The sequence below is a fragment of the Euleptes europaea genome, chromosome 15 (assembly GCF_029931775.1).
Source record: "Euleptes europaea isolate rEulEur1 chromosome 15, rEulEur1.hap1, whole genome shotgun sequence".
In the NCBI taxonomy this organism is placed as follows: Eukaryota; Metazoa; Chordata; class Lepidosauria; order Squamata; family Sphaerodactylidae; genus Euleptes; species Euleptes europaea.
The window spans coordinates 22,341,690-22,366,108 of NC_079326.1; the positions used below are offsets into that span (position 1 = coordinate 22,341,690).

General features: G+C 40.7%; 1 protein-coding gene across 1 annotated transcript in view; it reads right to left on the bottom strand.

Moving 5' to 3' along the window:
• The window catches only part of LRP1B (LDL receptor related protein 1B), a 566,614-nt gene extending 556,886 nt beyond the window's left edge, over positions 1-9,728 (bottom strand). The window contains exons 1-2 of the mRNA XM_056861170.1: positions 9,707-9,728; positions 9,165-9,302 (exon numbers count right to left, since the gene is read on the bottom strand). Coding sequence (XP_056717148.1) covers positions 9,165-9,302; positions 9,707-9,728 — 160 coding nt within the window. The remainder of the gene's footprint in view (positions 1-9,164; positions 9,303-9,706) is intronic.
• Between the last annotated feature and the right edge of the window lie 14,691 nt (positions 9,729-24,419).

The following is a 24,419-nucleotide window of genomic DNA, read 5'->3' on the forward strand; positions in this document are numbered from 1 at the left end:
TATATATATATATATATATATATATATATATATATATATATATTACACTTTCATGTTTACTGATGTCAAAAATTTACTTATATAATATTTAGCATGCAGAATAATAATAATAAAAAAGTAAAAGTAATAAAATACTTTCATATATCATAACCTTATTTAGTTATTGCATTAGAATGTAATTATTCTGTAAAATAACACTAAACTGTCTTCACTTGTTAACTGCAAGAGAAAAAGTCATATCATATTATAACTTTCCACTTGACAGAATTACTTAGCAATATACTCACAATATAATTTCCAGTTCTTAAATCTTCTCTCATTTTTTTTGTTGACAATGTTCAACTACGTATTCTGCAAATACGTATTCTGCAAATTTGTCTAGCCAGTTACTCAACGTTGGAATATTTTCTGGCTTCCAGTTATGGGCAAGGACCATTCTTGCTGCAGTGATCATATATCTAAACATTTCTGACTCATTTTTCACATCTTAGTTCTAGGTAAATCATAGATACCTTAATATCAACATTTCACAAGAACAATTCTAAATAGCATTCAGATTAGGAAAGAAGATATAAATCTGAAATCTCTGCTGACAAATACTTATATTTCTACCTAAACTCCCTTGGTCTCCTTTGAAATGCCTCAAATGTTATATCTAAGAAGGAATCTTCAAACTTGCTTTAAAAAATTGGTGTCAGCTCTGGGTACATTAAATATTGTAGAGCAGCAAAAACATATATCTGAAGTAAATCACCACAGAATTGGGCAGAGCAATCCTGGAAGGGGGGGGGTCTTCCTCTAGGAAATCTTAAGTGAATGTACAACCATATTCTCTTATTTTTCAGGTTGCAGTAGGTGCAGTTGTGCTCTTGGATTATAGAAAAGTTTGCAAATACAGTTTCAGAGGACTTTGTGCTGCTCTTGATAAACTGGAAAAGGTTTGGACAGTGAAAGCAACAATAATCTTGAAATACTCTTCTGAACTTCATTTAAAATTTCTGAACCTTTGAAACTACCTCTTTTCTCTCTATTAACACTTTAAAAGATACTGGCTGACCAAACATCTGAGAAATTCCCTCAGGAAAAGGATAGCTTCTTCTTTAAAGTGCTGCTTGACACTTGGTCCTTACTTTTTTTTTATTTCCTTCAAAGTCCACTTATGTCTTCATTTCACCCTCATGCTTACAGCAATTTTATAGAAACTTTCATTTGTCTTTTAAGAACGCAATAGTCAATACTAAGCCACTTCAAAACACCGCTTCAACTATCACGATTGTCATATTTTGGTTTGCTTATTAGAGGACTGAGAAGTTATAGGGCAGTGATTCTTACTAGGGGCATTATACAACTCTACTAATTTTTTTTTTTGGGGGGGAGGGACAGATAGTATACAGTTTTGTTTTATTTATTTATAAATGTATTTATATTTATCAAATTTATATATTTATTTATAAAATTAATATCCTGCCTTTCTGTCCTCACAGGAACCACCAAAGCAGCTAACAAATTAAAACATACATGATAAAATCAAGTCTTAAAATCATTCAGTATCTTCCCACCAACCAACCCCACCACACACCATTAACACAAATTAAAAACGAAGTTAAAATATGTACAAAGACCCAAAAACAGCAATTGAAACCTTGGTGAGGAAGGAGGGATCACTGAGGGAATGCCAAATGAAACAAAAAAAAAATCTTCATCTGCAAATGGAAGATGGCAACAGAAGCGGATAGATGACTCTCCTTCGGTACCATGACCTAGAGGGCCCCTTCCACACACCTAATCTCAGAAGGCAAGACCCCAGAAGCAGCCCCCCCCCAGACAACCATGGTGGTCAGGCAGGCTAATAAGGGAATATGCAGTCCTTACCCTAAGTTGGGTCCATGCCACCTTGAATTGTGCCTGGAAACAGAGTGGGAGCCAGCATAGAAGGGCCAAGACTGGACTCATATGGTCCCTACAACCCAGTCCAGTCATCATCCTCTTTTAGCCAGCCTCTTCTCCTCTTTTAGCCAGCCTCTGCTCCATACCTGAAATAGTTCTGTCAGCCAGCAGAGGAGAACTGTTCTTTACCATTGGGAGGATAAAATCATACATTTTAAGTACAAGTAAGTACATGTAATAGCCTGCAGAAAGAGAATGATGCACTGCAGTAGCCACAAATCAAGGGAGGAACAGGTCCTCCAAGAAGTGCACTTTAACAGAAATCCTAAAGGGTGGGCCCGGGGATAGTGCAGCTGCACCACCTCCTGAGCTGCACTTTAACAGAGCAATCCTAAATTGGGGTGGGCCCAGGGACAGCGCAGCTGAGCCGCCTCCTGAGCGGCTTGCTGCCTTGGCGCAGCAAGCTGAAAATGTAATTTAAAGAAAACCTCATAAGACTCCTCCATTGAGTTTCCTCCAAGAGGCTACACCAAACGTTTTGCAGGCGCAAGTTCGTGCCAGCAAAAGGGGGCATTCCTGGGACAAAAGGCCTCAGGCAACTGACTAAAGTCAGCATGGGCCTCAGAAACGCATCCTTTGGAGCCGGTGCAAGTCGGTGCACAGTGGAAACACTGCCACAGTGGCTGCACCAACACCCATGTGTGGTGCTGCCACACTACTCCCAAGCACCGCTGTAAATGGCCCTGTGCCAGCGTTAATGGCAGTGACAGGGGTCACACCAGCTCTAATCCCCTTTTGCCCCCTCCTGGAAGTCTCCTGGGAGCCAGCGTGGTGTAGTGGTTAAGAGTGGTGGTTTGGAGTGGTAGAGTCTGATCTGGAGAACCGGGTTTGATTCCCCACTCCTCCACATGAGCAGCGGAGGCTAATCTGGTGAACTGGATTTGTTTCCCTACTCCTACACACGAAGCCAGCTGGGTGACCTTGAACAAGTCACATTCTCTTAGCTTCACTTACCTCACAGGGTGTCTGTTGTGGGGAGGGGAAGGGAAAGTGATTGTAAGCCGGTTTGAGTCTCCCTTAAGTGGTAGAGAAAGTTGGCATATAAAAACCAACTCTTCTTCTTCTTCCTTCAGTATTATTCTGTAAAACACACTTCATCTTGTTTCTAGTCCTCGTCTCTTTTACAGCTATGTATATGGGAACTAGTCTGAAAAGCACAGTGCACATTAGATATCAATAATTCACAGATTCCTTTTGTCCCCTTCACTCTCATTTATTCCACACATTTCAGGTTGGACAACAGCCCATCTCTAGGGATTATAAAACAGCCCAAAGTTCATTTACAAAGCCTAGTAAATGTCGTAGAGTCTTCAGGAGAAAGGCAGATTATAAATGTTGTTAATAAAAATACTTGTTTGTGCTTATGTTCATCCTTCCAAGCCTTGTGAACTCAAAACAGTCATTACTGCTAGCCCACTGATTTCTTTTCATTCTTCCTTTGCTAAAAATATACATTTATTTAGACTGCAGAATTCTAATATATGCATAATGTATTCCCTAATACTAATTGCCCAACATAATATACACAATAGGTGTATAAATATTCAGAGGTTTCATATAGGTAAGAAGCAGTTCATCTTTTCTGGCAAATGTGCTGAACGACAACTCCACGGTAAGAAATATTACTACTCTAATGCTCGAGTGTATAAGCAGCTCCCACACCTTAGGAAAGTCAGGGAACAGGCAGCAGTGCAAAACAGGAAAAGCAGAGACTATAGAGGCCATATCCAGGGCTGTAAGCATCCTGCTTTTATCCAAGAAAGCTACAATCTCTTCATACTTGAGTAATATTTAGGGTATGGGTAGAATGAAACTCACACAAGGCTTGGTATAGATTCAGGGATTTTCCACATTCTCTTTTTCCTTGTTCAAAGTTCCTGGTGATATCACACTCATTTTTATCAAAAGTAAAAACTGCTGCTTACATCAGCAGGGAAATAAGCTACATCTAATCTTCTGCTATATCAAATTGACCACTAGAAGGAGTAAAACACGTACAGAACTTTAAAAACAACAACTAAGGAAACAGTAACTTTGAGATAAAAAAATAATGCAGAAAAGCTCACAGTTGCAAAATGTGTGATTATTAACAGAAATCAAATCACATGCATATATAAACATGGAGAAATGTTTACAAAATCTGCAAAGCGGTGGTAAATGTTTCTGACACACCAGAGTTTTTACTAGCTCCTTTATTAGTCAGATTGAAAGTCTAAAAGCCTTTGTATGTCGCATTTCTTGTGTCTTCCAATTTACAAATGCTTTCCTACCTTGTTGTTTAGTGGCCATTCACATTCACTATCAAGCCTTGTTTATCAAATGGTAACTTACACATCTCTTGGAAATTTATATAATCCATACAACCAAAAAGAAGAATTTTACTACATGTTGTGAAACAGCTGCCAGGGGCCATCATGAGCAGAACGGAAAATATACTTAGCACAGTTTCATTTGCAACAACACACTGTACTTCAATATACTTAAAGAAATAGTGGTGTGTATAAGAGCAATGGTATGTGCAACAAATGGTTCTCTTGATCTCTGTTACTGTGCCTTTGAAATTGTATTTGAAGAAATCCCTTGTCCTACATCTCCTGCATGCAGAAAAGTTAGTGGAGATAAGGTCACTTTCACTCAGTGAAAGCTTCCACTTCCCCAAGAACAATTGAGCACACAGAAATTTTACTGGGTTGAATGGATCCCATGCATCGCAAAACTTATGGGGAAATATCTGCCTAAAGAAAGTGGTACTTCTTTTGCAATACTACCCCTCACTTCTATAGAAACTCTTGCTTAGAGCCTATCTACAAATTGTGAGCAAAAATAGGTGATGGAAACACTTGGATCAGGACAACCAGCCCAGTAAATAGGGTTGCAAACTTCCAGGTACTAGCTGGAGATCTCCTGCTATTACAACTGATCTCCAGCCAATAGAGATCAGTTCATCTGGAGAAAATGGCTGCTTTGGCAATTGGACTCTATGGCATTAAAGTCCCTCCCCTCTTCACACCCTGCCCTCCTCAGGCTCTGCCCCCAAAATCTCCAAGTATTTCCCAACCCAGAGCTGGCAACCGTACTAGTAAGGCATAATACTGAACACGTAAAAGAAAGCAGCAATACCATGACTTCACAGGCTTACTTTCAGTTTATGTAGTGTCAGCAGCCCTAATAGTCTGACTTTCTGTCAGGTTTAAGGAGAAAAAAGAAAGTAAGTTCAACCACACTTTGTTCCATAATAATCTCTGCCTCATTTTCTCCTGTAATCATATGAGAACTGAGTACCAGGATGGTCCCATTCTACCAGACTAGGACAGGCAGCTTGATTCTCCCCACATTTAAAAAGCCAAGAAAACTTAATGGAAACTTAACCTGATACTTAAAACCCATTTCTTGCCAGCTTATTCCCTGCCAACAACTGTAACTAAGAATAAAAAAAAAACTCTCAACAGATGAGTAAACTTGGATGAGGCCCAGACTGCATGATCTCCACGGCAAATTTTCTCACATACGCGCAACATCTAGCCGAAATATACAGCACTGAATGAACCAGAAGCACCATGCAATGAATTTGTTGCTGGTAAAGGCGGGGAGCCACTCAACACAAGAAAGTGCTTGTGTAGGAAGGAGATGAAAAAACTTGCCACAGCAATTTCCGTCATCCTCGCAAATATAGCACGTACCCTGTACTAATATTCATTGGGGAAGAGAATAAATGCTGTTTCAGGGCAGCCTTTTTAAATACATGTGAAACCACAAACAGCACCGCAATGGAATACTTATTAAGATGCTGCTCTGGGTTGAGGAAAGATTACAGTGGGGATAGAAGGAAGGAGATGACCTCTTAATAGATGTGAACATTGGTGAAGCTGGGAATATGGCTCTAGAAAGCTGTCGGTTGTTGTTGTTTATGGGATGCGGTCTCCTTGGCTTTGACTTGAGAAGAGAAATTATTCAATTCTCCCCCTTCTGGACTGCAACCTTGTTATTAGCCACCACAGTCAAAGCTTGCGTGTCTTAACAAAGATCTTTGTGCAGCGAACGTGCCCTGTAAAGAAGAGCCTGGAAACAGACACATGTACAGGATATTAAATATAAATGGGAGCCTGAGATAAGCAAGGTTTCGTTCTATATGTTATTTTATTGTATAAGGTGCTTTTGCAGAATATTATACAAGGAATATTATTCAGTTATACAAGGAAAACTTAATGTATACCTTATTATACTTTATTTATTAAGGAAAAGGTTTTAGACTTTTAATCCATCTATTCTCTCAATCCTATAAAGACATTTACCTCCCTGGCTTTAAGCTTTTAAAGTGAGAAACAAAAGCCATTATCTGTTTCTTGAATGAGCTTTACCCTTTAATAAATTCACTCCTAAGCATAGCAATTGCGCTTTACAGATCAGTGTCGCTTTCAGTTAAACAGACATATGAACTTTCCTAACAGAGTTTCTTAGTGTAACCTTGACTTTGGTTTGTATGCCATGCATGTATGTTCCAATCTCTCAGTTTATGTTATTTTTCCTTATTTATTTACTTACTTTCATATCCCGCCTTTCTCCCCAATAGGGACCCAAAGCGGCTCACATCATTCCCCTCTCTCCATTTTATCCTCATAACAACCATATGAGGCAGATTAGGCAGAACATATGTGAGAGGCCCAAGGTCACCCAACAAGATGCCATGGCAGAGGGGGGGTTCGAACCTGAGTTTCCCAGATCCTAGTCTGACTCTTTAACCAGTACACCACGCTGGCTCTCAGCCTTAATCCCTATCTGTAATATGGAAGTGATACCAACATACTTCACAGGTTGTTCTGGGGATAAAGGAATCACTTGAAGCATTCAAATAAGGCAGCTCACTGGGGTTGCCAGGTCCTTCTTCACCACTGGCGGGAGGTTTTTGGGGTGGAGCCTGAGGAGGACGGGGTTTGGGGAGGGGAGGGACTTCAATGCCATAGAGTCCAATTGCCAAAGTGGCCATTTTCTCAAGATGGACTGATCTCTATTGGCTGGAAGTCAGTTGTAATAGCAGGAGATCTCCTGAAGGTAGGCAACCCTAGCTCTTACGCTGAGCTGTTAAGAAAGCAATCTTTTAAAATAATCTAGAACTGATACAAACATACAATGTTGGGCTGATTTTTCCACAAACATTTTGAAATTATACAAAATCAATTTTCCCCCCAAAAAGATTGGCCATCTGATCCCCTAAGACAGTATGCAGAGCCAGTGGGGAATGATATTAGGCTCCTTTACTAGTACAAAGGCCAACCTGGCTCTCTACACAGCTAGCCACCAGGACAGCTGCACTAATGGGGTGGAGGGAGAACCCCTATTGTATACATCTGCACTATGAAAATAACTTTCTTAAAGTGAATGAACAAAGGAAGTGCTGCTACTGGTACTTTGCACCAGATCCCAGTGGCTTTCAGAACAGGCAACGTTACAAGTTTGTAGTGGCAAATTATTGGCATTAGAGGATTGCCCATGACTTCTACATGATCCTGCCAACTATCCAGGAGGAATGTGAAGTTACTGTAATTGTGTGTGAGAGAGAGAGGGGGGGGGACTGCACTTTTGATATTTCACAGTAAATTATTTGAGGTTTGTTCCTTCCCAAAAAATTGGTTTACTCATAAAGCTCTGGATTGCTCTTAAATTTGCACAGTTGCCAGATACTGAATAATAATTTGTAATGATTTTGTTTCTGTGATTTACTGTTGCTTTATCCAACTTTTATTCACCAGTGACACTGTGTTTGCCAAAAATATGGAATCTTGAAACTTGAAAAAATATATAAAATATGTCTAAAGCTTTTTGATCTTTCACAATTCAAACATAACATAATTCAGTAAGATGATTTATAACAAATTCAAGATGCAAATAATTAGGCTTAGTCATTCATTTAGCAATTTTAACCAAAGTTATGAGAAATCAACTCACACTATTCACGTGTATCTTACATTTAGGACTAAAAGAGACAGCATCTTTAAAATTTATGAATAAGAAGTAAACGTGATTTTCCCCCACACAATTGTTTGAATATCAGTTCCTATGCCACTCTCAGAACATTAACTAAAGAGACAGATTTCCAGTTGTACAAAATTATCAGGTAACTGAATGCCTTCTTCCTGCTTTCGCTATTACAGAGTACAGCTTGGTGGCCATACCACAAATCAGAACAGAGGACGCACAGGCTTCACACTGAAATGCTTACTGTTTCAAAGTATAGAGCTTCCAGCCCAAATTATTCTTTGAAATCATCTCAGATAAATTCCTAACAACAGAACCCAATCAAGAAAGACATTAACTTGCCATGGCTTTGCTGTTACTGCTATTTAACTATTTGTTAAAACACAGAAGTAGTGCAATTCCTGCTTATAGACTAGATGTCAGAATTGGCAAAGAGGCTGGGTTTGAGGAAAGCACAGTGGAGAGTCTAGGATGATTCAAATGATGTGGATATTGAGAGAAGTAACTGGTGGAAAAGATGTGGAAAAGAATGCATAAAGAACAGCATGACTGATTAGTACAAAAATGGGGATGGGGAAATAGGGTGTGAAAGCAGATGAACACTGTGGAACAGAGGAAATGAGAAGGTGAAAAATAGGAGATAAACTACAACAGACTGGTTGTTGACCTGGAGAATAACAGGAAACCTAGCCAAAGTATTATTAATCGACTGAAGAGGGGGAAATTGTAGAAGGAAAGGCCAGCAAAAAGTTTACTATGAAAAAGAACTGGTTATGGCCAGCATGGTCAAAACTCTTCCTAGCAGACCATAAGAATAGATAAGAAAGGACAAATCCTAGAGGTTCTGGAAACAAAAGAGCATGACAGAAATGAGAGAGGTTAGACAGTTTATCAGAGGGAGCATGAAGAACAAAAAGAACATGAAGAAGCAACTGTTTTATTAAGTTCCACCATGTTTTAAGGTAGTTCTCTGCAAAACAGTAAAGTATTTCACAACAGACAAAAAAACTCCAGCTAGCTAAAGTAGAACGAAGGTTTCTGAAAACCTGAAGTTGTTCCCTTGTCTGTCTGTTCTACCAAAACACAACTGCAAGGTGTATTAAGTATATGACAGTAAATATAGTTTTTAAAACCATTATTGTGAAATAAGGCTTCCAGCTTCTTGCAAATTCAAAACATAAGAAACACTCTGTTGAAAGACTTACATGGAAAATTTATAGGCATCCCCCACCAAATTCACTTACCCCGACAATGTACGCCTTCATCATATCCGTCAGGACAGTCATACATGCCATTGCAGAGTTGGGACAAGTGAATACATTTGTTTGTGCCAATACATTTAATATGATTCAGAGGACACTTGAATTCTACTTCCTCAGGACCTAAAAAAGAATAGATAGGGACTAATTAATAGGCAGTTTGGCTCTGTTCAAATAAATAAAGATTACTAAGGCAAAGAAAGCACGGCACTGTCACGTATTTGCATAATATTTCCACTTTAATACTAGCTGCAAGCTTTTTTATGCATTTGTCTACTATGCAGCTTTTCTGTGCATTACCAGCAGAATTATAGTCACTTAATAAGGATTAACATAATTAAAAGAAAATCAACTGCTTAAGAAGGATTATTTTATAAAATGAAGACTAGGCAATTTATCATTTCTATGGCAGATTTACTTTCCTCACAGATTAGGGATGATGAAATTTATATTTAGCAAAACTAGAGACAGAGGGTAGATTGTTTTCAAGCCTTATTTAAGTCTTATTTTTCTAGTATGAGTAAAACATGAGTCTGGCTGGCCTACCATTAGCACAACCTGTGGCAAGCCCACAACAAGTCACAACAGAGACAAGAAAGATAGTTTTGACTCAGCCTTCCATCCTTCCAAGGTCGGTAAAACGAGTACCCAGCTTGCTGGGGGTAAAGGGAAGATGACTGGGGAAGGCACTGGCAAACCACCCCGTAAACAAAGTCTGCCTAGGAAACGTCGGGATGTGATGTCACCCCATGGGTCAGGAATGACCCGGTCCTTGCACAGGGGACCATTACCATCCATCTATCTATCTATCTATCTATCTATCTATCTATCTATCTATCTATCTATCTATCTATCTATCTACCTACCTACCTACCTACCTACCTACCTACCTATCTATCTATCTATCTATCTATCTATCTATCTATCTATCTATCTATCTATCTATCTATCCATCTCGATAGATAGATAGATAGATAGATAGATAGATAGATAGATAGATAGATAGATAGATAGATAGATAGATAGATAGATAGATAGATAGATATAGGGCTGTTGAAAAGAAATTCGGTAAAGTTCGGCTTCAGCAAAATTCGGCCATTTTAAATTCGGGCCGTGTCGAAGTCCGAACTCCCCCGCTTCGGATCCGTGAAATTCGGAGCAAGATCCAGAGTTCGGGGGGGAAATTTGGGGGGGGGGAAAGAGCCCCCCCTGCGCCTTCAGGGAAGCCCCGTGAAGGCGCACGGGGGACTCTTTAAACAGATCTGCACCTAACAGCTGTTAGGCGCAGATCTGTTCCCCCCCGCGCGCGCCTTCACGGGGCTTCCCTGAAAGCGCGCAGGGGGGCCCTTTAAACAGATCTGCACCTAACAGCTGTTAGGTGCAGATCTGTTCCCACCCCCATGCGCCTTCACGGGGCTTCCCTGAAGGTGCGCGGGAGGCTCTTTAAACAGATCTGCGCCTCCCAGCTGTTTCCCCCCCTGCGCGCCTTCACGGGGCTTCCCAGAAGGCACGTGGGGGGGCCTTTAAACAGATCTGCACCTAAAAGCTGTTAGGCACAGATCTGTTTCCCCCGCACACCTTCATGGGGCTTCCCTGAAGGCGCGGGGGGGGGGCTTCAAACAGATCTGCGCCTAACAGCTGTTAGGCACAGATCTGTTCCCCCCCACACGCGCCTTCACGGGGCTTCCCTGAAGGCGTGCTGGGGGCCCTTTAAACAGATCTGCACCTCCCAAATTTTTTTTTTGCAGTACTCTCATTAATATAACCTAGGGACTGACCTTCCGCTATTACTGTTCTAATAATTTTAGTTATCCTATTGATGGGATTACTTGGCAATTTTTTGTAGAATATGGAGTCATTTAACTGTCTAAGATTCTCTGCATGGTATGCAGAAGAATCCATTATGGCTATAGCCCCGCCCTTGTCTGCTTGTTTGACCACTATCGTGTCATCTTTGGCCAGAGAATTTAAAATGGTATGTTGTTCTTTAGTGATGTTAGGTGTAACATTCCATTTTGGTTTTTCAAGCTGTTCTATATGTCTACCTACCAAATACTGAAAGGTGTTAATCAAGTAGTTCGAGTTATTAGGTATAAAGGTGGATTTCCTCCTCAGAGGAAACCTATCTACGGGGGTACTGTTGGATTCATCTTTAAAATAATCACGCAATTTTATGTTTCTTGTTAATTTAAACATATCTATTTTGGTTTGGAATGAGGGATAAGATGGAGTAGGGGCAAAACCAAGACCTAAATTAAGCACTTCAAGTTCGGCATTAGTGAGATTTCTAGAGGATAAGTTGACTTTGTTAACTTTAAGACGCCTCTGGTATCATATTTTATTCTTAGGTAAAATAACAAGAAGGGGACTAAGGAGGAGAAAAATAATTTCCACATAACACATTCTGGCAAACAGCAAGTAAGCGATCCCTCTCTCTCCCTCAGCACAAAAGCTGATTACTAGGAGATCCTCTGCTGATCACCAGACGCCCTACCACACTACCAGCATGTCTTTTTCCCATCAGTGCTGAGCAGTGCAGATGTACAGATGGAGGAGTGCCCACTGCCATGGCTGCCAGAAGCGTTGCTGCCTCAATGCGCCACCTGCATGCCCTTCCCTGCTGGCGCTGGGTAGCAAACGCATTTGGAAACATGGGTGATGGAACACAGACAAGTGGGAAGGGTGCAGGGGCAGGCAGCAATGAGGCACATGGGCCAGGGTTTGACAGCAGTGGGCCCTGCCAGAAGCTTTGAGGTCTAGCAACTGCCACAGGCCCAGAGCCTCTCAGAGAAAGTATAGAAAGCCCCTTCTCTGCTTAGGTTCAGCCAAGGCTGTACTTATCCCAAAAGACTTTGTTAGGGTTGCCAACCTCCAAGTTGTAGGAAATGACTGCTTTGGCAATTGGACTCAATGGCATTGAAGTCCCTCCCCTTCCCAAACCCTGCCCTCCTCAGACTTCACCAAAATCTCCAGGTACTTCCCAGCTTGGAGTTGGGAACCCTAGACTTTGTTACGGGATACATTTATTTGCTGATTTGTTAGTTTGGGGCTTAAATTAGGTAGTGCTGTGTTCAGGGTTTTTTGTTTGTTTGGTTGGTTTTTTCAGGGAAGGGGGTGATACGTTTGTAAGTTTTACTGTGTTTTTAATCACTCTGTTAGCCCCTAGAACCAGTGGATGAATGTGGGGTTCAGGTTTTTCAATAAATACTCTAGACAATTTCTCTTTGTTTGGTTTTAACAGATTTGATTGCGTGAATTGGTTTCAAATTAGAATCTGAACCAGCCAAATGTGACTGAAAGAAGATGAATTTGGTTCAACAGCTTGGTTCATTTGCACAGTTCAGTAGGGAGTCAGAACAGTTTTCTGTCACACAGGAAAGATTTCTTGGTTTGTAATTTTGAGGTTATATAGAACTAAGATAAAAAGGAAAGACAGAATCTGACCATGTTTTTGATTGATACTAAAATAATGTTTGTCAGCTGAGTTATCTAAAATTACAGTCCTCTGTATCATTAGCTACTATTTGACTGAGTCTAATTAGCTTTAAATTTATTCCTGATAAAATATTCAGGCATCGCTAGAAAGAAAACAAACATTCTGGAATCTTTAAAATATTATCTGACTTCAAATCAGTGGAGGGATGATGCAAGTACTTGCGAAAACCCATGTGTTGGTGAATAGAGGATGGTTTGACGTGAAGATGAATAGGCTCCCAGAAATATATATTAATCATGAAACTACAATTCCAAGGGGAATTTTTATTCTGTTTACAAAAACAAATAAGCAATAGATTAAGAGGACATTAACATACAAATGTGATTATTTTGACATTGAGTGGCCTGGGTATATGTAGTTAATATTCTTTCCTGGCATATTGCTCTCTCAAGGCCAGGTAATTTTGCAAAATAAATTTATTCTAGAAATTGAGTCAGAAAGCCTTTAGGAAATGGGCAGGCTTCTCTCTACCTCCATTCAGGGTCTCCTTGCCCTAGTGCTTTTCAGGCTCTGTTGCTGAGAAGCAGGGAGGGGATATACTCAGTCTTTGAAATTCTGAAACCCCCTTCCCCCCCCCCAGATGTTCAAAGCATGTGCTAATCTGAAGAACACTGTGAAGTGGTAGCTATGAGACCTTGGCTTGGACATCGAGACGGCTGATATTGTTAGCTGGCCTATTCACTACACAAACAGATCATAAATCTGAGTTTCATACATAGCTGGCAATGTATAATTGTAGCAACTCCATACTGCGTAAATTATGACACTTTAAGACATAGTCTTAATGGAACTGGATGGTTTAGCCAAGCAGGTTCTGAATTCTTGCACTGAGAGTTGACAGGAAAATCCTTTGTGTTTATTTGATTTGTTTCCCTGATGAGTTAGATAAGATTTTCTGCAGTCTTATCATTTTGTATAAGGTAATGCATAAGCTAATGTAAAGTTAATAAGTAAATGGGGGAGTTAAATTTAGCATAGCTGGTATCATCATAATCATCATCTTCATAGAATCAGAGTTGGAAGGAACCACCAGGGTCATCTAGTCCAATCCCATGCACAATACAGGAAATTCATAACGACCCCACACACACACGCAGTGACCCCTACTCCATGCCCAGAAGATGGCCAAGGTGCCCTCCCTCTCATGATCTGCCTAAGCTCATAGAATCAGCATTGCTGACAGATGGCCATCTAGCCTCTGCTTAAAAACCTCCAGGGAAGGAGAGCTTACCCCCTCCTGAGGAAGCCTGTTCCACTGAGGAACCGCTCTAACTGTTAGAATATTCTTCCTAACGTCTAGACGGAAACTCTTTTAATTTAATTTCAACCCATTGGTTCTGGTCCGACCTTTGGGGACAACAGAAAGCAATTTGGCACCCTCCTCTATATGACAACCCTTCAAGTACTTGAAGATGGTTATCATATCATCATCATCATCATCATCATCATTTCAGAGCTATGTCTTTCAAACTACAGATTATCATCTTGTTCCTGAGCTGTCCAGTCTGTTGGAACTGAATTCCTTTCCGCAAGAGAAGTGAAAACAGCAGTTCAGTGGACTGGAAGAAAGAGATTAAAGTTGGCTCACCACAAAGGTTTTCTAGCAAGTACCAGAGAGACAATAAATTGTATGTTATATCCATGTATATACTGCTTATACTACATGAACCTATGTGACATTCTTCAATATGGTGGAGGGGCTTGAGCTAGAGAAATTCTGTTTGAACCAATATGTCTTGTAAATGCAAGAAGAAGAAGAGTTGGTTTTTATTCCCCAATTTTCTCTACCTTTAAGGAGTTTCAAACTGGCTTACAATTTCCTTCACTTCCTCTCCCCACAACAGGCACCTTGTGCAGCAGGTGGGGCTGAGACAATTCGGAGAGAACTGTGACTAGCCCAAGGCCACCCAGCAGGTTTCATGCGTAGGAGTGGGGAAACCAACCTGGTTCACCAGATTAGAGTCTGCCGCTCATGTGGAGGAGTGGGGAATCAAACCCGGTTCTCCAAATTAGAGTCCACTGCTCTTAACCGTAACACCAAGCTGGCTCTCCTGATTAGTCCTGATTTAGCCCCATGGGAAATACACAGGCATAGGCTATATTAACACAGCTGGGTTTGCCACTGCTGACACCCAGACTGCTGTCTCAAATGTTGATAGGCAAGGTGGCCATGGGCAAGGCATGAGTTAAGAAGATAGTAGTTGAGGTAAGGTGTAGTGAATAAAGCCCCTGTGGAATTCTATGACTGCAGTCTTATGCAGCATAAATTGAGAGGTCTGATAAGGATCCCACAGAAAGATATGCTGTGTCTCTAAACATCTTTACAGACGCACACACTTCCCCTAGGACTGTCTACATGGCAACTGCTAGATGATGGGCTTTTCCCATAGTAAGTCCAGTCCTTTGGAATGGCCTACCAGAATGGCTGCAGAAAGTGGGTTTTCTTGGAACATTTCGGTAGGCATGCAGGACAGTTTTATTCCTGAGGACATTTGGAAGAAGTTAAACTGTTCTGCCAGATTTTGATGTGTTTCTTTTAATTACATGTTTTTAATTTGGAGTGGTTTGTAATTATGTGTGCTTTTAAAGCTTTAATCTATTTTTTTTAAAAAGTCCTAAACTGAGCATTGTTTAATCTTGTTAATTAGAATGTTATGTTTTATGTCCTTGTAACCAGGTGTTGCATTATTCGCCACCTTGTGCCTGAAGAGATAAAATGGAATATACATGTTTTAAAATAACTACGTAGTACACAAGTAATTTACAGTTCCTAACTCCCTACTATCCACATTAACCCAGACAGAAAATACTGACATACCCAAGGGTTATTAATAAGTATTAAAGATGAGCATAGACCTCTAATATGCAAACCTAACCATTGTGAACAATCATATGATACTTCTGTCTCTTTAAATTAGAATCACATTTGCAACCAGCTTCTTTGAGCACTGTGTGAATGATCTGGCACATACATCTTTATTCGTGCATCAAGGGCAGTAGGGGTTTGGCAGAGCAGCTGAGAGGGGATCTCAAGGATGAAAGTACTACCGAGTAGGAATGCAGTTCCTCCCACTGACCTTGGATCTTTACAGTTCCCTAGGAAGTTATCCTGAACCTAGCCCATCAGTAGGCTCAAAATACCCTTATACTTGGCAAGCATAACAAAGACTTCTCTGCAGTGGTTCTCAGAAACCAAACACCTATGGTCTCTCACTGCAGTGTAATCTGATGAAGTTGATTAATGACAGTAATTAAGGTAAAATAGCACAGTATTTAAGCTAGAAAGAGCAATCCATACAACTACCATTGGAACAATGTTTTATAAGTGTAGGCTGAAATGAAAATGCTGTACTCCTGAAGAATGGAGTATTTGCGCAATACAATTTGAATCCATAAATAGGCCATGAGAGGAGATTTCAAAGGGGCTAAAAATCTAATTCCCATGTTATTTACACAGTCAGAGCAATAAGTCATTAACTAAAATGTTGCGTTATGATTTTTAACTCCCTGAAAAACAAGTGGTTTTAATTATAACATAGCAGCCTACAAAAAAATATGAAGTTGTGGTTGTAAAGATCAGCCTACAAAAATTAAGAAGTTGGGTCAGATCAAAACAAGCAGACTACATGTGCAGCATGATCTTAAATTAGGGTTGCCTGGTCCCTCTTCTCCACCGGCGGGAGGTTTTGGGAGCAGAACCTGAGGAGGGTGGGATTTGGGGAGGGGAGGGACTTCAGTGCCATAGAGTCCAATTGCCAAAGTGGCCATTTTCTCCAGGTGAACTGATCTCTATCGGCTGGAGATCAGTTGTAATAGCAGGAGATCTCCAGCTAGTACCTGGAGGTTGGCAACCCTATCTTAAATGCCTGAGTAAAACAGAGCCCCCTCCAAAGGTCAGAGAAACTGGTATATATTCATAAGGTTCTAATAAAAGCCAAGTACAGATCACATCCATGGGATAATATTACATATGAGTTCCTAAGCACTGTAATCTATTTCCTTCTATTCCTGTGGTCCTTGTCAAACCATTTCAGCATTCTGGGAAACAGAACAAATTATCCGACGTCCACAAATGTGCTTATTTTGCATAATTGATTCTGATCTCAGTTTTCAGGCTGGGTGAGCATTGATTGCTTTGATTCTAATGGTATGGGCCACATGTAGGATTCAAATGGCATTGAATGAGAAGCAGAAGCTTCATCTGTAGGGTAGCCAATTCCGGTTTGGGAAATTCCTGGAGATTTGGGAGCGGAGCTTGGGGAGGACAGAGTTTGGGGAGGGGCAAGACCTCAGTAGGGTATAATGTTATAAAGTTCACACTCCAAAGCATCCATTTTATCCAGTGTAACTGATCTCTGTAGTCTGGATATCAGTTGTAATTCCAGGAGATATCCAGGCTGCACCTGGAGGCTGGCAATCCAACTCTTCTCATTTGCTCCATGTTGAAGAAAACTGAGAATACACACAAACCATACTATGCTGAAGTCATGCTACCACACAGAATCATGCATTACAGATAAATTAAACTTTGATAACACCCTGGTATATCTCAGATAACAAGATGCCAAACAACTCAGCAACTAGATAAAATCTGCCATGGCTAGGGCAACTGGTGCCTTGTACAACAGCTCCACCGTGCTCAAGGCCAGGAGCTTCAAGTTTATAAAGTCCCATTCATCCTAAGATTAGGCTTAGACCATTGCACCTACTATAGAAGGACTGGGGTGAAGGGCCTAAGATTGCATGTCCCTAGCCATTAATTAAGTCAATAAGATAGTGAGATTATATGGTGATCTAGGAAGCACAGCAGTCTTGTGAATCATTCCAAGAAACAGACAAACATTTTTAGCAGGGGTAAATCTTATTATGTTCATGGTTTAAACATTCATAAACTTGATTCATATTGGGGATTAAAGCATAATTTTTACCCATACTGCACATAATTTGCTTTATGTAGAGCCTGGTGATTTTTAAAACAACCCTGAAAGCTATTGGAGGAAGGCACATCATTGTGTCTAAAAAGAATTTGAATGAAAACTCAAAAATATCAATCTTGCCAGCAATTTATAACGATACACAGCAGCTATCTTTTCTGACCACTTTTATTGTCTAAACAGATAGCTATTCATATTCATTTGTGGTCACTGCTGTATCACATTATGCTATGTATTGCTGCTTATAATAATATCCCCACTTAACTGTGAACACCTTAAAATGAGCATGTTTTGAACAGTCCTTTTGAATATAAGAGCTTATAGTGTACTAAAAATGATTGAGGCTTGTTATCAGCATTGGGACGATCAGCACTAGCTAACACAGAAAAGCAAACACAAAAAGCAGTACATTAGATCAGGGGTTCTCAACCTGGGGCCATATGGCCACCCAAGGGGGCCCAGGATATTCCAAGGGGGCCACAGGTGAAAATTGCGTAAATGGGTGACCGCAGCATGAGACAAGGGGGCCACAGAGGGAAGTGAGAAGTGAAGAAAACAGACAAGTGACCGAGAAAAGAAAACAGAAAAGAAATACAATTTGTACTTTCAATGGACTGAAAACCTAACACATGACTTTCTTCATTTCTATGCATCGTTTGCAACTGTGGATTTTTGTATCGCTGTAATCTTGTGCAATGGTGGTAGAGGCTTTGTTCTCCCTTGTATGTGAATGTTGTTGTTTATTAGCGTGTTGTATTCCTTTTTTGTGGGGTATTTTTTTTTGTAAATTTCAGTTTCCCAATAAGAACTGCATGTGAGCATTTTGTGTGGTTGTTTATGCTTCTTTGTTCCTTGGCGATTTACAAACAAAACATTTAAATAGCTACCTTTCTACCAGTAGGACAGGAAGGAAACAAGGTCGGAAGGGGGCCATGGTCGGAAAAAGGTTGAGAACCACTGCATTAGATGACAGAGAGGTTGTATAAAGCCTGTAAAGTTCTAAATGCACAGGACTAAATCTCTGGCTTGATTAAATCATTCCAACTCTGATCAGATGGTTTACACCAGTTGGTTCACACCAAACAAGAATCCAACCCAAAACAAACAGGTGTCTTCATAATAAAACAACGAAACTGCTAGATACGCTCTTCCAGAAGGATTTTGGCTCAGGGTGGCGTTGTTGATTTGTAAATTCCAGCCCTAAGAAGAAATTCCAAATTCCAATCAAAGGGATACCATTGATTCTAGCTTGTGCTCGAAGTGTTGTCACATAATTAAACCATTACAGACTTTAACACAAATGGCCCATTCAAATTAACTTGAGAAGGGTGGTTGTGTCGGCATCAGAGTTCTTAATGGGTTGAAAACTGTAAATGTGTTGCTACGTCTGCCTTGTACAGTAGTGGCACAATGAGATCTAAAATGAATGAACTGCCCTCCTGCTGCGTTTCCCACTTTTACGAGGAACTTAATTATCAAGCCCAACAGCATTCAACTTCTAAAACTGTCACATGGACTTCTTAGGTACATTAATGTGTTGAAGCTGTTCTCCTAGGACATTTCTTTGCCGTCTTTCAATGTCTAATGGAAAAGGATGGAAAAGCGGGACAAGCAGGCTTAAGAAAACTCCATGTAATTTAGTCCTGAAAAAAAATTAGAGGTCTGAAAAGCCTCTCAAAAACTGTTAATAAAGAGTTCCGTCGATACTCTCCAATAAGCGTCCACTCTCTTCATTTAGATTATTTGTCTTTTCTCCCTGCCTTCCAAATGCCATTTTCCAAACTGCCATTTGCACTCCCCACTGAACTGATATTAGAGAGGAAATAGCAGACATGCTCTAAGATTTTTTGTCAGCCTCAGTCTGTACAACATCTTAGGATCTTTTCCCCACTGTGAATAAAATTTTCTCCAGTAATGGATCCTTGGTGAAGTTGGAATTGCGTGAATGATTCACTCTAATGACTCTAACTGCATTGATATGTTTTATCTTTGTGAAAACTCTGATCCCATGGTGCTCAACTCTATTTAAAGCAATGTAGCTAGCAGCTTTATAATAGAGGAAGGAATAGACAGACAAAGAGAGGGCATATCAAAGGAGAAAGAATAACCCTCCATTTTGGTAATCAAGTCTTTTTTTTCTGTGCCACAGTGTCATATTCCACCATAAGGGTGCATTGAGTATGTTTTTTTTTTCTTTGAAAGCATTATTTTGTACCAAAATGAGGCGGGACTCATGGTTAGCAGTTTGGTAATGATTCTAATTGTGCCCCCCTCACGCACTATTCAGATTCTAGGAGCAACAGTTGGCTGATGTGGCTAATTGCCATGGTTGCAGTAGGATTCCAAGTGATCATCTGACAGGCATAAAGGGATCTTGGGAAAACGTGATAGTAGGTGAGGAACCTGTAGAAACCAGAACCACAAGGATTGTAGATCCAAATGTAATTCCCATTAGAAAGAAGAGCGTCTTTTAATACTGGGGAGAACAAGATATTAGCTACTCATACTCTGAGGAAATTCACGTCTTGTTAAAACAACTAATGTTCACACATAAAATCCTCTGATGCTTTGCCCCAGCAAGAATCACCCTCTCAAATTTTGCTTTGGGTCAGATTTGATGGCAACTCCAAGGCCAACATTGTATTGCCTCAAGTTTTCACATGAAAGACATTATGAAGTGGCCTGCTAAATATAAATAACAGAGGGATTACATTCAAAGAGGACTTTGTTTCATCAAGCACGTTGATATGAATGGCTTACTTCTTTGGAACGATGTTTGAATTTCCTAAAGTATCTAGGCTTGAAGTTGATTTTTTCCCTCAAGCTATGGAGAGTGCATTTCTTTCATTTTAATTTTTTTATCCCAAAACATTTTGTCTAATTGGTTCTTGTGGGTTATCCGGACTGTGTAACCGTGGTCTTGGTATATTCTTTCCTGACGTTTCACCAGCAGCTGTGGCAGGCATCTTCAGAGGAGTAACACTGAAGGACAGTGTTAGGAAAGAAAATACCAAGACCATGGTTACACAGCCCGGATAACCCACAAGAACCAATGAACTCTAACCGTGAAAGCCTTCGACAACATTTTGTCTAAATCTGCCAAAAATTAAAACTTGTGATTCAGTCAAATTATGCACCAAGAAGTCTTATTATTTCATACAAACTCATATAACATTACAGTGACTAAAGCAAGCTAATAAGTAGCATCAAGTAATAACATAATTAGGAAAAAAACAGTCTGGCATTTTGGAAAGGAGCGACTAAGAAATCACAAGCGGATGTAGATTGCTTTATTGATTAAGTTCAGTTTTTGAATGCTCAATACCTTCTGTGTATTATTTTGAGAATGTTACTTGCAAAATTAAAATGTGCCAGGAATCTTTGCTGTAAAATAAATCTTTGTAATGGTGGTTTATTTTTGAAGTTGAAGTCATTCTGCATATTTTCTTAAGGATGTGCCTGTTTTTATGTTGCTTTGACCCCTGTATTCCAAAAGAAGAGGTATCTTTTTAAAGAAAAAAATCGTCTGGTAAGAAATTCATTATAGAACAAGCTTTCTTGGAATACTGTCTCTTCCATGAAATGCATTTGGGAGGTACATGTATTACATCAGTGTAGAAAGAAAGCACTGCAAACATTGGGGTCAGGAAAGGGTATCTCTTGCATACCACTGTTGACAGCTATATATACACAGGTTTAGAAAACATGTAAACTGAGACACATACTTCATGCATATGAGGAAGTGGACTCTAGATCATGAAACTTTATGACATCATAAATCTCTTACAGCACAATCTAGAGTAGAGTAGTTCTCTGCAATGAAAATCTTGGGAAAGATTCCGTCATCTTGAAAAATGCTTAAATAACTGGCATTCTTTATGTTCTGAGAGACTGGCATAAAAGCTTTCACTAATGGATTTTTCTGGTGATTTAATACAGCACACTAAAAGCAATGTTTTATTTCTGATGTAGTAAGAAATTAACGTTGTCTCATGTAAATGGTCATTCATTAGTTATACAAGGAACCTATTAGTAATTCCAAAACACTTTTTTGTCTTAAATTTAATTAACATCACACATTTTGAGACTTCCTTATGCCAATTGTTGTAATGATTTGATGTCTATGCACACTAAAGAATGGGCCGATAATAAGAGCCTCAGCTTCAGAAAACTGGTAGTAAAGTGAACAAGGGAGTGTTAATTATCTATACAATTAAAGTGCCAGATACAAGCAATGTTGTAACACTATACCACTTATAGTTAAGATGTTTATGCACCCAAATTGTGTAAATGCTAGTAGAAAAATGTAGATACAGATCTGAGCAGTAATGCATTGTCTATAGATAATAGACAAACAATAAAAGCACAGTGGTAGACATCTAATTTCTTGAGGACATAAAAAAATCCCCCTATTTTAAATGCCCAGGCTTTCCCTATGCTTCTCTACGCAGACGATGCAGTACTTTTATCCAGAACTACAGTAGGCCTGAATCGCCTATTGCAGGTGTTTGCAGATTTTTGCGAAGAAAACTCCTTAATTATTAATTTTGATAAATCAAAAATTTAGGTGTTCTCTAAGTCCCGTAAGACGTGGACTTGGGTGCTGAAAGGAAAAAATATTGAGCAGGTTAAAGTGTTCAAGTACCTAGGTGTCAACTTCCAGAGCAATTTAAAATGGAATAGCCAGGTCAACCAGGATATTGATGCCATGAGACTTCGATCGCAAATTTTCTTTATTTCAGGGGTGGTTATTACATGCCAGCAGCTCTTAGAATCTATAAAGCGAAGCTGCTCCCCTTGCTACTTTATGGAATTCCTATTAGGGGGGCGATCCACAACCAGAAGCTAGAGTCAGCCCAGTCTTCTTTTCTGCGACGATTACTGGGAATTCCCAACTGTGTCTCGTACCCCGCTCTTTGTTTAGAGACAGGGCTAGATCTCTTAGAAACTAGGGCCTGGCTGCTTTTTTTTAAAGTTCTGGTTGAGGCTCCACTATAGAGCCACCCCGTCAAGTTTGATGTGGCATAAGTTATCAGACCACTTTGTCTCACCCTGGAGCAAGACCATCAGTGATAAAATTAAATCCATAGGGGTGTCCTTTAGGGCTGTCGAATCGGTTCATCCCGAACCGAAAAAAGTCCAAATTTTCCCTGATTAGGTGGTTTCTAGTTCGGATGGAACCGAATTTTAAAAAGGTGGCAAAACAACAAGCCGAATTCAGCAAGTTTGGGGCGATTGCCGAATAAATTCAACAAATTCGGGGGCTCCGAATCAGCAGCATAACCATAAAGGCATTAAAAACACATTTGCCCATTTCCGTGGCTCTGGGGGGGGCATGTTTGGAGGTAGAGGTCCCAAAATTTCAGTGTAGCTTGAGGGGACCCTTCCTTCAAGAACCCCCAAGTTTTGTGAAGATTGGGTCAGGGCCCCCCAAGATATGGGGCCCAGAAGGGGTCCCGCCCAAAATCGCCCACAGGAATAAAGGCATTAAAAACACATTTGCACCTTTCCGTGGCTCCGGGGGGGGGCATTTTTGGAGGTAGAGGTCCCAAACTTTCAGCGTAGCTTGAGGTGACCCTTCTTGCAAGAACCCCCAAGTTTGGTGACGATTGGGGCAGGGGTCCCGTGTTATGGGGCCCGGAAGGGGTCCCCCCACCCATCTGCCCATTACAGCCTTTAAAAACACATTCAAGTCGGGCTGTACCATTACCCCAGCCTGGGGGTCTGGTCTGGTGGTTGCCTCGGCAGTTGGGCCGTACCATTACCCCGGCCTTGGGGTCTGGTTGCCTCAGCAGTTGGGCTGTACCATTACCCCAGCCCGGGGGTCTGGCTAAAAGGCAGTTAATCCCGAGTTATGGGGTCCCCCCATCCACCCATTGGAATGAATGGGAGCAGGCAATCCTTAATGTGCATCTAGAGAGCGGCAAATGCAAGGCAAAACCTCCCGTGCCAGAAAGTATGTGTGTGTGAGTCTGCTAGAATCGTATTGGATTACTCCTGAGTCCTACCAGTACCTGCTCCTGATAGAAGAGAAAAAGACATCCACAGTAAGACCCATTTGGGGGCTTTTCTCTATAATTCTCTATAATGTTTTTCCTGTGTGTGTGTGTATGTGGGGGGGAGATTCTCTCTCTCTCTCTCTCTCTCTCTCTCTCTCTCTCTCTCTCTGTGTGTGTGTGTGTGTGTGTGTGTGTGTGTGTGTGTGAGAGAGAGAGAGAGAGAGAGAGAGAGAGAGAGAGAGAGAGAGGGGAAGCCAAAGGGGGTGGGTTTACCTGTTCTGCTGGGGGGTGGGCTTTATTGCCTCTGTGTGGGACTGTGCTTTCTATTGTTTTCATCGGTTGCCAATTTCGTGTGGAGTTAACTGTGGGTCAATGAGTCTCTCTCTGGCTGGTTCCTATTGTTTCCAATGGGCTGTGCAGCCACTCCTGTTGTTTCAAATGGGCTAGCCTGTCATTCGTTTTAGTACATCCCCTGTAATGTATTTCAGTGGAGTCAATGCAAGTCAACCGACATTCCCCTCTCCCATTATCTTCAATGGGCTGGGGACCCTCTCCCATTGCTTCCAATGGGCTGACTGGTCATTTGTTTTAGTACATCCCTTTTAATGGCTTTATTCCAATGGGCAGATGGGGGACCCCTTCCGGGCCCCATAACTCGGGTCCCTCTGACCCAATCTTCACAAAATGTGGGGGTTCTTGAAAGAAGGGTCCCCTCAAGGTACGCTGAGATTTTGGGATGTCTACCTCAAAACATGCCCCTCCAGAGCTGCAGAAAGGCGCAAATGTGTTTTTAATGCCTTTATTCCTGGGG